Here is a 13166-nt window from a genome sequence, read left to right on the forward strand (position 1 = left end):
ACCGGTGGCGTGCCTTCCTATCAACGATGATAAAGGAAGGACTTATAAATTTAAAATATAAAAAGACTCCCAAAAATACGTTGCATAGTAACCGCGAAGTCCCGCTACTCACAATCGAATCCGAAAGATAGCTATCTAGAATTTTAAATATAGTATTAATTCGACCGCGATCCTCCAGAAATTCTTCGTCGGCGTGCCTTCCGATCAACGGTGATGTAAGAAGGGCTTTATTCATTAAAATGATTTTATATCATAAGCCTTAAAACATATTCGTCGGCGTGCCTTCCGATCATCGATGATATAGAAAGGACTTAATCCAGCAATACGACTTGCTTGTCTCGAAAAAAATTCGGATCGTTTCTATCGAAAACTATGTAAAGAGGACAAAAATAAACTCATTGGCCAACGAACGCGCGAACTAAACATAAAGAAAAAAGAAGAAGAAGAAGAATATCGATCACCCCATGCACACAAACAACGACACAAAAGAGATGAAAACAACACGAATCAGAAGAAATCCAATCACCCCATGTACACAAATAGCGACACAAAAGAGATGGAAAATAACACGAGAAAACAGGACTGAGCGTCCACACAGGCACCGCACTACTCAAAAATTAAATAAAGCATCCAAATAAATTATATTAACTTGATGTTCAAATTATTACAACTTTAGCATTTGATATTTTGAACAATAAATATTTGGCAAATTATCTTGTATTTTTACTGTAGTCTTTCACTACTACCAACTTGAGATATTGAGGACAGTAGATTTTCAGCCCTAATTTAGAAATCGGTGCGCTAAATTTGATAACCTTTTCCTATTTTATCTGAAATCAATAATAAAATAAATAACATAACATTGTGCTAGAAACATGGCTTCAACAGCATTCCCAATTCGTTAAATTCGTTCAACTGTTTCACTTTTTTTAAAACCAAATCATTATTTCTTGGCCAAAATATAATTTTTTATCAATTCTGGTAAACTTGGGAAAAAAATTGTGATTTGGAAATTCCCGGTTTTTAATATTTATTTTTGGAATTTTGTCCTTAAAAATCCGTCTATTTTGGGTCTTACAATTTCTGCAGCTGTACATACAATTTCTGCAGCTGTACATACAATTCAAAAATCTTTATCTGGTTTGCCATCTGCAAAAATGTTGGTATTGCTTAGAACCACTTTAAAAATACACTCTACTCTACATAAAGTGTCAATTAAAAAAGCAGAGTTAAATGAGATGTGTTAAGTTAAATTATTAATCATAAATTTATTGAAAAATCCACTCAAAAGAGAAAGGAAATGAAAACAATGTCAATCAAGCAGAATCATCGAAAAAAAAACTTCATCCCATAAGCAAAAAGCAAAAATTTAAAAAAAAATTAATAGCAAATCTGAACCGTAACCATTTCAAGCAACCTCTTCAACCTCGACGAAAATTCACTCAACCTGAAGCGCAGGCATGCAAATTGGGTTCTTGAAGGAGGTGAACAAAATCAGTCAGCACAACACAGTGAATAAACAAGAAGCAGAAAAAAATATCAAGCAGTCCCTGAAAAATTTCAGTACCCCAATTTCAGGAAGGACATCAGCATCAGCAGCACACTTCGGTGGCAAGTGGGGCAGAATGAAAAAATCATCCAGAAAAAAAATATACATAATTTATTATGACAACAAACAAGAAGATTTTTCATTGTTTTACGACCTTTTTTTTTCAACCAACCCCCTCAAACACACGCGTGCTCGGGGAAGCGTTTTTCCTGGAATTTTCATTTTCACACCGACTGGCGGGGGCACCCTTTGAACTCTAAGCATAAATATTTCGCGAAAAACAGCAGAGCAGTGCGTGTGTGTTTTCGGTGATTTTTATTTGTTCTTTTTGTTTCAGAGGCGATTTTTATTTTCACCCGTTTCAAACCACCAGCTGGGGTGAAAGTTTTTTTTATGTTTTATGTTATTTTGGCGCATATTTTTGCGGTTATTTTTATCTCCCGCGGTCATCGCGACGCGACCCGGCTCTCGCACACCAGTTAAAATTTATTCCTTTTTTATTGTTTAATGTTTGTTTTAAATTAGTGGTCGGTTGTTGTTTTTACTTTTTTTTTTTTTGTTTAATATTTGGTTTTTCATCAAGTTGAACGCCTCCACGCGGGCAACGGGGGTTCGCAGAATAAACGTCCACTTTTTCAAGCTCAGCCGCCCGGCATTACTTCCGACAGCTTTTGTGGTGGGATGTCATTCATTCGTGGTATTGACTGAAACCAGCAAAAGCAGCGTCGGAAAAGCTCTTATTAAAGATTTATGCTCGCTGGAGTGTGGCCAAAAGCTGTCATTTTTATTTATGTTTACCAGCATGCGCCAATTTCACTGCGATTGGGACTGGAATATTCGCGATGGTAACGATGAAAGAGGGACAGAGAGAATAAAAATCCGAAAAAGTAGAGAAACTGTGAGTGGTTTTTCCGAGATTACCGTGAATGGATTTGATGCATGATTTATTTCAAAATGGAACATTTTTGAGCGCCAAAAGCTACTTTTTAATTTAAAAATGTATTAAATTTAAAGTGAACCTAATGAACCGATACATCACGAAACTCGAATCATTGGGCTGAAAATCACCGGAAATCTGAAAATAAATGATAAAAAATAAACAAATGCGAATCGAGAATATTTCAATCTATAGCATAACACACGATTCAAAAAATTGCTTCAAATTAAATGTTGATGTGTAGATAAACATTTAAAAAGTTGGAAATGTCTCTCGGTGAAATTCTTGCAAATTTCTTATTATTTTTGCATTTGATCTCTGAAGATCTAAAAATTCTAAATAACAAGGAGAAAACCAATTTCAACTTTTTTCGATTTTTTTTATTATCTTTATCAATCAGATCAAAATTTTCATTAATGCCTTCGTAAAAATTATCAATTTGACTCTTAAATATTTTCTTTTATTGAAAAAAATGCAATATTATTTGCAAATTTCATAAGGTTATAAACATATGAGTGGTATCTATATCGGATTTTTTCGGTTAAAATTCTGATTGTTTTTGTTGTACTTTTCCAAAGTTTCGATAATCCAAAGTTCGATTATCCGAAGGTTTGTATGGGACTTCGATAGTCAAATCATGACAATAAAAAACGTTTTTTTTATTTTCTTATTTTTAACATGAAATTCAAGTTCTGTGTCTATATTTTAGTCAAATTTGAATAGTTGATTACCTATTAAAAAAAAAATGCTTTTTTTCAATATTTAATTGTCCGCGATCAAGAAACTAAAAATTCTAAATCATTTTAGAATACTAAATCTACCATTAAAAATAAGACAAAGAAAAACAAAATTTGGGATTCGATTATCCAGACTTTCAATTATTAGAAGTGATTCTTATTCTAAAAAAAAAAAGATCTTCTAATTCATTGTGCGTGATGGTGCCAAGTCTGAAAAATATTTTAAATAATTTTTGAAACAAAAATAGAATTTGCAAAAGCATTTCAATTTTTTTTATTAAATGTACCGTTTTGAACTTCTACTTTATTGAAAAATAATGGAACTTTGAAAATTGGAAAATTAGTTAGCCTATAATTTTCAGTTGACGATATCTCGGAAACATTTTTTTTCAATTTTCAATGTTAAAAATTTAAACTTTTTTGAAATTTTCCAACCTCTTTAATAAAAATAAAAAAAATAAAGATCAAGCTTAACTTTTGGAAAAGTCATTAAAATGATAATTTTTAAAGAGAAATATTTATTTTTCAAATCAAATTAAAGAAAATTTTGAATATTTTTTTAAAAGTCATCAGAAAAATTCATTGAATTATCAATATTTAACATTGCAAGTTGGACCAATTGCTTCCAAATTTAAATTTACAGGTTTATTAAGTGATACTAAATAAAATGCACTTTTATCAACTTGAATTTGTTTGTGAATCTGTATTAAAAATATTAGAGATGATTTTCTTCAAGAATTATTTTTTGAGCTCGAAATATAAAAAAAACGAAAATTTAAACCAAAAAAAAGCGGTGGTTTGAAAACATTTCGAATGCAAGTTTGATTTTACTTTAAAAAGTAAACTTATTATGTACGGATTTTCGATATCTTCCACAAAAAAAAAAACAAAATCAAAAATCAAAATGATTTCACCTTAACCAGATTTTGCACCATCAAAAGCAAGCTCAAAAGATGCATTTTTTAAACATATTAAATAATTTAGAAAATAAAACAAAACAAATAAATGTTTTGAGATTTCAACTTTTTGTCATAAGGCCGATGCAATTTTATTTTTAAGTTTTGGGGCTCTGGCCAAGTTCGAGGGAGGGCAAAAAGGTTAAAAAAATATAAATATTGGAATAACATGCCATCATTTTAATATTCCAATGCAAATTGGCTTGAAAAATGCAGTACAGCCTGTTTGCAATCTTTATTTAAAAAAAAATCTAAGTTTTAAAGATTTCTTGGGCAAAAAAATACTTTTTGGAGGAATTAAAAAAAAAAATGATTGCAATTTCTTCGCAAAACAACTTTTTTTTCTCTGTCATTTTCGAACAATGAAACAGGCTTCTTTTCTCTAGCAAAATCAACAGAATACACGGAGAAAAAAGAGTTCCCAAAATCGTGAACAATCGTTCATGAAAATGGGAACCACGAACAAAGTGTTCAAATCCCATGGTACGATTTCCAAAAACGTACCATGGGATTTGAACACTTTGTTCGTGGTTCCCATTTTCATGAACGATTGTTCACGATTTTGGGAACTCTTTTTTCTCCGTGTAGAAAATTAACACTTTTCAATATAAATGCTAAAAAGTTCTTCTTTTCAGCACTGAAATGGATGCTGAAAAGATGAACTTTTGCACAATTTTGAATAACATTTGCATCGGCCTAAACAATTTAATTAAAAAGGAAATTTTATTTTCCGTATACTTTTTTCTTAAACAAAAACAAAAACATCGATCAGAAGATTACTTCACAAGATACAGAACTTTTTACATTTGCATATTCATTTTGTATGACATGCCTCCAAAACTGTAGAGAAACTTGTATGGAAAAACATTTTTTCATCAGATTTTTCAAAATTTTTAGTGAATTCATTAAAATAAGCATTTCCTTGCGTTTTTAGTATTTTTTAACATGTTAAAGCGAGTTTAAAATTTATTTCAATTTAAGTTAATTTTCTTTGTTTAGATTTTTACTTTGCAAAAAAAAGTGTGGAACAGATGGTTGAATTGAGAAAAGATATTTTTCACAATTTTATGTTTTAAAAGAATAAATTTCAGCATGTGGTTATCCGGTCACTGAAATCATACTTTATTAGATAAAATAAAATATTTTTTTAAATTACAAAAATCATCGATGCCAAGATACAATGAAGGTGATTGAATCTTAGTTGAGTTAAACTGATCAAATAGACAATTAAGCACTTTATTGTTATTTGACGGGCATTTTTGCTGAAATTTCCAATCTTTTGCTTTATTTTGGTGTAAGTGTAAATTGATTGCTTTGACAATAGATTTTGGTGGATGTAAAAACAAAAAACTCATTATACCTTGAAATTCTGTGAACTCGACATGATTGATTCATTCAATCATTGGCCTTTGTTGAATGAGATCAAACACCTTCAAGCCAATTTGGTAAAAATCAATCATTTTCTGTTTAACGAGTCCACGCTGAAGGCAATATTATTTTAATTACTTATTCAACGATTTGGTCGAAATAAACCAAACAGCAGTTTCTTTCTCACTCTCACCATCCATCTTTCATCGAAAATTGCCACAAAATCGGAAAACAAAGGCCATTTAATACCGTTTACCGGTTAATTAATTTTGTCCGAAAAATATTTTATTAATTAATATTCGTCAGTGGGACTCATTTCGGGAAAATTATTTCCACTTTGCTGTTTATTAAGTGTGTGTGTCTTTCCAGGAAAATGTTATGCAGTGGCACGCAAAATTTAATGATCGATCGCTCCCGGTTGTTTAATTTATTGCGTTTTTATCACCCTCGTAATTCTTCTTTTGATTGATATTTTTCTTTTGTTGTTGTTTTTTTGGTGAAAAACTTTTTCTTCGGAAAACTACGCGCGCTCACGCATACTAAACCATGAATAAATTTACTCTTTTCTCTTTCCCCTGCTAACACAAACACACGCAAAATTGTTCACGCCCCTACCACGCGCAAACCCACACAGTACGAACTCCGGCTGGCCGCGTCCGATAACCTGAAGGAAAACTACACGACCGTGGTGATCCACGTCAAGGACGTCAACGACAACCCGCCCGTGTTCGAGCGGCCCACGTACCGCACCCAGATTACCGAGGAGGACGACCGGAATCTGCCCAAGCGCGTCCTGCAGGTCCTGTCTGGCGAAGAGAAAAGTCTTCCGTTTTTTGTTTTGCTTGACGAGTTTTAAACCTTTTTTTTTTTTTTGTTTGTTTGCTTGCAAGTTGCGTGTTGATCCCCATCCCGAATGTTTTCTTCTTGACTTTTCCTTTTTTGATTTTCCTTCCCCCACCACCCGTCGAAAAAAAAATTACCTCCAAAGTGAAAGTGACCGGATTTGCGAGCCGTGATTTCCCAGAATTAGCATGCTTCTGTGGGCTTTTGAGCAGGCTTGAAACGGCACCGGATCGGAACGCTTTGAATTTTCCGACCACGACGGCGTCGGAAAATCTTCCAAGTAGGTACATTTTCTCAGTGAGTTTTTAAGCTTTGGACCGTTGTTGCCGGGGCGCGCGTCAATTACGATGGCAGCGGCGCCAAAGTCTGGCCTCGTCAGTTCGCCAGACCGTGGCGAACGAGCCGGTTCGCGTTGAAGTTTGCGATGAAAAATGTGAAAGTTTCTTGTTGGGGAACAAGTGTTGATTAGGTTAGCGAAAGTTGATGAAATTAGCGCGAAATTGGAGTAAAAGTTGAGAAAAATCATCGTATCCTTCGAACTCAAGTGTTTTTTTACTTGATTGGTTTCCTTTTAAAAGCTGAAACCAAGCAATGTTAAAAAAAATCAAGCAATTGATCGGTAGAGTTTTCTTTCAAAATGGTTGAAATTTGAAAATGAAATTTTCGTGAGTCATCGAGAGTCATCAGAAGTCATTCAGATTAATTTTTTTGTCTCTTAAATAACATACAATTGATCAATTACTTAAAAAATATTAATTTTTTGTCATCTACATGAACTTGATTGCCTTCGTACTCGATATAATAACTTCTTTATTTTGCTATATTTTCCAAGATAGTTTCTTTTTAAATTTGCTACTTTTTATCTTAAAATGGCTGTTACTTTTGACTCTTGAGTTTAAATTGACTTGTTAAAAAACAAAAATGTCTATTTTTTAAAGCTCTAAAAGTACCCGGAACATTACTTTTCCCTAAATCTCTAACCTGAATATCCGCCTTCAAAACACTGATTTTTGAAGGTTCGCCCAGATGCTTTCTCTAAATTTGATCGTAGGAGGCGTAGATTGCGAGTTAAAATGTTGGTGTCTTGAACAAAATTGCTTGGATTGACAAGCTGATCAACTTGCTAGACGTCAGAAAAATCTCAAAAATATTCCTCTGAGGTAAGATTTTTGCAAAACCCTCTAATTGTAAACAACATTTATTTTCAACCAAGCGAGAAGCTGTCCTTACCATTTGCAACAACTCTTCTCAAGACACCTAAGCTTCAGAACTGAATCATTTTTCGGAAAATCTATTTTACACTTATTATAGCGATTTGGACGACCATAAAATTGGATAAAATTGAAGACGAGTTCAGGATGAGATAAAAACTAAATTTTTGTTTTTTTCTTAATCATTTTTTTTTTGTGGAATTTTATTACTATAAAATTATAAAATTTGAAAAAATCGGAAATTTTCGGTTTTTTGAAAGGTTCAATAAGTTTAAGTTACCATTATAACAGTCATTGAACATTTCCGTATCTAAGTCACTAAGTCTTCTTAGCCAAAAATCACAAAAAGCTGCAGAGCCTTTCATAAAGTTGATAATATGTTCCAGAGCATAACTTTTTTTCAATTTTGGCTCAATCAGTTAATTTTGAAATCGGCTAATTTTTCCGCTATGCGTTTGTGAATAAATTTACAATAACAATGTAAAATTTTTAAAAAGTAGGGTTTTAAATTGTTATAGATTATTTAAGCAAAATTAAAAAAGCGCCTTTCTATTATTATCTAGTTTTTTAGGATTTTTCTCTAATTTAACCTTAGTACTTCGAAAATTTGAAATATCGAGAGATTATTTTCAAGTCTCTCGATTTTATTTAATGAAGAAAATAATTATTGGAAAAAATGGATTTAAATCAATTTAAAAAAAATGAAAATTAAATCGCTTCAAAAATATTTATTTAAAAAAAAGGTTTTAAAATCAGGGGAACAGCACGCGTTTTCCACTGAAATCAAACAAAATAGCTTTGCAGGAAGTAAGCGATCTGTTATTCATCAAAGCTTTTGCAAAACGATTAGATTTTATAGGTTAAAAAGGCCGAAAAAAGTCGTAAAAAGTGATTTTAAAGGCAGTCAAAAAGACATTTTAAACGTGAATAAGGAGTTTCAAGGGGTTTTAAAGGGTCAGTGCTTGTCTCTAAAAGCATGTTTGTGCTTTTTCAACCAAATTTACCTCTTATGGTTTTTGTTAAAAGACAGATTAACAAAAAAAACATAAACATCAAAATTTCGGAAAATGTAAAATCATGTGCAATGAACATTCTAGCAATTAATTCAATATAACTTAAGAATTTAGCTTGAACATGTTTTAATTTTATTTCTAATTCCACAAAAAAAAGATTCAATTCTGTTTTGTTTTCTCGAAACATTTAAATGATTCATCGGAATCATCGGAAAATTTTTCATTTTTAGGCAGTTCTGTTAAAATATATAATCAAAAACAATAAAAATTATATTGAAAAATTCTGGAGACAAGGAGCAATTCCAGCTCAAATCAGGTTTTTTTTCTGGTACATTTGTACCCGACCCTCTCCGATTTCAATGAAACTTTTGAGACATTTTATCCTAGGCCTATATAAGCCATTTTTGTATATGTTGAGCCAATTGTACTCGAAAATGACATTTGAGGAGGGCGTAAGTAATTTAAATATTTTTTTTATTTTTTTAATTTAAAAATAACTGTATCTCAAAGAAATTGCATCTTATCTAAAAAAGGTTAAAGGCACGGACGAGCTCACTGAAAAAAAATACACTGAAAGAAAAATACACGCCACTTCCATAAGATTTTTCAATTGATTAGCTTAAAAATTAAATTTTAAAGTGATGTCACGATGTTTTTTTCATTCAAAATTTTTGAGGAAATAGCCTAAAGTGTTACCAAAAGACTCAGGATGTAGGATGGTATGTCTCTCCTAAAAAAATACAAAAACCATTTACTGAAACTGTTTTTTAATCTTCAAAAGGGTCAAATTTTCAAAATCGATAATGGGAATCTATTGACCACTGTCCTAAATCCAATTATGGTGAAGTTACAGCGGCTTTAAAAATAAAAAAAAGTTGAAAAAATAGGTTTTTTTGATGATTTTTAGCAATTTCTTAGTGACCGACATGATTTTCAGTCTCAAAAATATTTTTAACCGGAACGCTCATCAAATTTCCCATAAATTTGCCTATGCCAGCTGTTCAATTTGACAATTTGATTGTATGCTTATTTACTTTCCGGGATCCTATCACACTGAAAAAATATTCTATTTTCAGTAATGATTTCAGTAATGAGCAATGAGCAAGAAATCTGTAAGCCAATACATACAATTGAAAAGCTGTCATTGGCAAACTAATGGGAAATTGGATGAGCTTTCCGGTAAAAATATTTTCGAGATTGAAAAATAAATTCTGTCATAAAGAAATTGCCAAAACCACCAAAAAACCTATTTTTTTAACATTTTTATTATTAAAACCGCTGTATCTTGGCAAGGATTGGACACAGGATAATGGTCAATATTGTGTGGAGAATCGATTTCCACTATCGGTTTTTGAAAATGTTGACCAATTTAAAAAAAAAAAAACAATTTTTAATTATTGTTTTTGTATGTTTTTTTAAGGAGAGACATACCATCCTGCATTTTTCGTAAGTCTTTTGTCAAAATCTTAGGCTAGCTTCTTTAAAATTTTGAACGAAAACAAATCGTGACATCACTTTAAATTTTACTTTTCAGCTTAAGAATTGAAATATCTTATAGAAGTAGCGTGTATTTTTATTTCAGTGCTTTTTTTTATAAATCCCGTCCAATTTCCTATAAGTTTTTCTTTGACCACTTTTTGATACGATGCAATGGCTTGGAGATACAGTTATTTTTAAATTACCGTATGCCGTAGTTCATGAAATTCCCTTACTTTTAACCTAAAGGAGTATGGGTGTTGGAGGCTGTTGCAAAAAAACAAAGTAGTTTTTTAAATATATTTATTTTTAACAGTATTAATTTTTAATATTTGCAAAAGCAATGAAAAAAGTGAAAGCAATCCCTAATGTTTATGGCAAAGTTTGAAGATCTTCAAACGACCTTTCGAATGCAACCAAGAGAATTGAAAGTTATCATGTTTTACGAAAATGCAAACAATTTTAGATTTAAAAAAAATGTTTTTTCGCCTCAAAATTCTTACATTATTATTTAATAAACTTGTTTATGGAACAATCCTCATCAACCTAGCTTGAAATTTCAACTCACGACCTAGGGATCTTCTAGTCCAAAACACTGCCAGATTATATCCCCTTTTATTCGGAATTCTCAGCGGATCTCTGACTCGCGAAAAATCTCACAATATATCGATAATTTCAAGTCAAGCATCCGTGGCATTCCAGAAATCATCTGCACTGCACGCTCCAACAGAAATTCGATAAATTTCCACCCCCGGATTGCGTGATCCCGTCCCACCAACATTCCTTGGGTTGGACCGAACCATCACTCAATCAACAATTCCTGCAATGCAATGTGTGCAACTACTCCGGCTCACTATCCGAAATGCCGAAATCCATAATTTAGCGTGCAGTTTCGCTTTGGAAACCCGCATAAATTTTCCGTCTCCGTGCTTGACTTTCACTTCCGGGGCCGACCGGATGTGGTCGATCGAGCATCCGTCTCCTTTCCTTGCAAATAGTACAGCCTGAAGCTTCTTCCCGAACCCATTTGCGCAAGTATAGGATGACTTACATATTTACGACCAGCCATCAGTCTGATTTGTGGCCGGGACGACCTGTTACGAGTCGAGACGAGGCTCATCCTAATGGCTGCTAAGCATCGCACAAGACAGTGTCCCCCCTTTTTCTGGCCTCCGGGTTGGATGTTGCACAGTTGAAAGAATTTTGAAAATTAAAAATGAAATTGTGTTTTTTTTTTATTTCTTCTATTGAACCGTTTGATTTGTGTCAAAAAAGATTGTTATGAAATTTTAATGAAATTTAAAAAAAGCAATTTAAAACAGTTTTTTTTTTTGCGGTGTAGCAACAACTAGAAATTATCGGGGAAATGAACCATTTTCTCCAGGAATGGGTATCGTCGGCGTTGACGTCGTTGTCGCCAGGAAAATGGGGTGATAAAATTTAATTGGCTGTAAATTTGATTGCTAAATTAGTGGGTGCGACAAATGATTATTGAGGGGGTAAGGTCGTGGGGATCGGTGATTTCCTCCTACTCTGGGAGTTACAACCTGGAAGGAAGTGCAAATTTCCCGCCAATGAAATCGAGAACGGTAGGTTGTAATTCGAATAAATTACAATACATTTCGCGGAACGATTTTTCTATTGTTGCCACTTTATTCTGGTCTCATTGTTCGGTGGAAATGTTCAGTGAACAATGTTCAATCAAAATGCTCCGAAAGTATCACATTTCATTGACGTAGTTATTGAAACTTTTATCCGCCATCTAGCGGAGAAAATCGAAAGCGCCCAAATGTAGACAACATCCATTACATCACAGCGCCGAAACAACTCCCCGTTCGGGGAATAATTTTGCCAAAATTCTGATTGAAACTCGGAAAAGGCGAAAATTCAACGAGGGATTCTGGGAACATCTCCCACCCCAAAAAAGCACACCCACACACCCTACTCGAATATTAATCACATTATTTGTTTCCTCTCTATATTTCCACCTGCAAATTTCGCACCGTGAAACTCCCAGTACAACCTGACGCTGGTGGCTTCGGACAGCCTGAACGAGAACAAAACGATCATCGTGATCAACGTGAAGGACGTGAACGACATGCCGCCGGTTTTCCCCCAGCAGCTGTACGAGCGCACCATGGACGAGGAGCTGGACGTTCCGTTTCGGATTATGCAGGTCCTCCTCTCATTCCGCTGCGAACTTTTTTTTGGTGGTGTCGGTGGTGGTGGTGTCCGTCCGTGTTGGTTACTAACAATAGCTTAATTGGGTTATTTCTTGGAAGTATTTTGGACAGCAAACTGAGCTCGATCAATAACAGACAACAGTTTTCATATACTTCAGCTAATTGAGTTCTGCGCAGATTTTACCACTTAGTTTCTTCATTGAATGCTTTTAATTATTTGAAGAGGCCGTTTCAATAATTATTTAAATTTTAAATTAAAAAAAAAGAAAGAAATTTGTTCAATTACAAACTTTGACAAAAAATTCAAAATGAAGCAAATGTCAAAAAACAAAATTCAAAATATTGTCAGCATAACTGCCTTCCACTTTTGTTTTTTTTTAGTATATCTGCTTATTGAATTTCATATCATTTTTTCAATCGTTGCTTTTCATTTCATGACTATCTTATGGTCATGGGCAAATAGTAAATGGTAAGAAAAATATTTAAAAAATAAAATTAAAAGTTTTCTGCGATTTTCTACAATCATTTAAAAATTCTAATTAAATTTAACAACTTTTTCTAAACTTATCTTCTGCTCAACTTTTAGTTTGTTTGGACTTTATCCAAATACTTTACCAGTAAATCGATAAAACATACTTTTCAAAAGAGTTACAGTAGATGACGAATCAAATTGGAAATGATTTGAAATTTGCTCCCTGAATTGAGATAAAATAACACGTAAAAAAAAACATTCAACCGTCAAGTCTTTAACCTTTGAAAGTAGTCAAATAAAATCAAACATGATTTAAAAATATTCCAAAACTATTAAAAAAAATCTTCAAAAACTATTCGAAAACTATACAAAAGCTATACAACAACTATAAAACAACTAATAAAAAACATTGTAAAAACTA

At 32.8% G+C, this 13166-nt stretch overlaps 1 protein-coding gene across 1 annotated transcript in view; it reads left to right on the plus strand.

Annotated features, from left to right (window-relative positions):
* Nucleotides 1-13166, plus strand: part of LOC6050285 (neural-cadherin) — a 103884-nt gene that overhangs the window by 34754 nt on the left and 55964 nt on the right. Inside the window, exon 4 of the mRNA XM_038253578.1 lies at nt 6182-6346. Within this exon, the coding sequence (XP_038109506.1) occupies nt 6182-6346 (165 nt within the window). The remainder of the gene's footprint in view (nt 1-6181; nt 6347-13166) is intronic.

This window comes from Culex quinquefasciatus, chromosome 2, assembly GCF_015732765.1.
Source record: "Culex quinquefasciatus strain JHB chromosome 2, VPISU_Cqui_1.0_pri_paternal, whole genome shotgun sequence".
Taxonomy (NCBI): domain Eukaryota; kingdom Metazoa; phylum Arthropoda; class Insecta; order Diptera; family Culicidae; genus Culex; species Culex quinquefasciatus.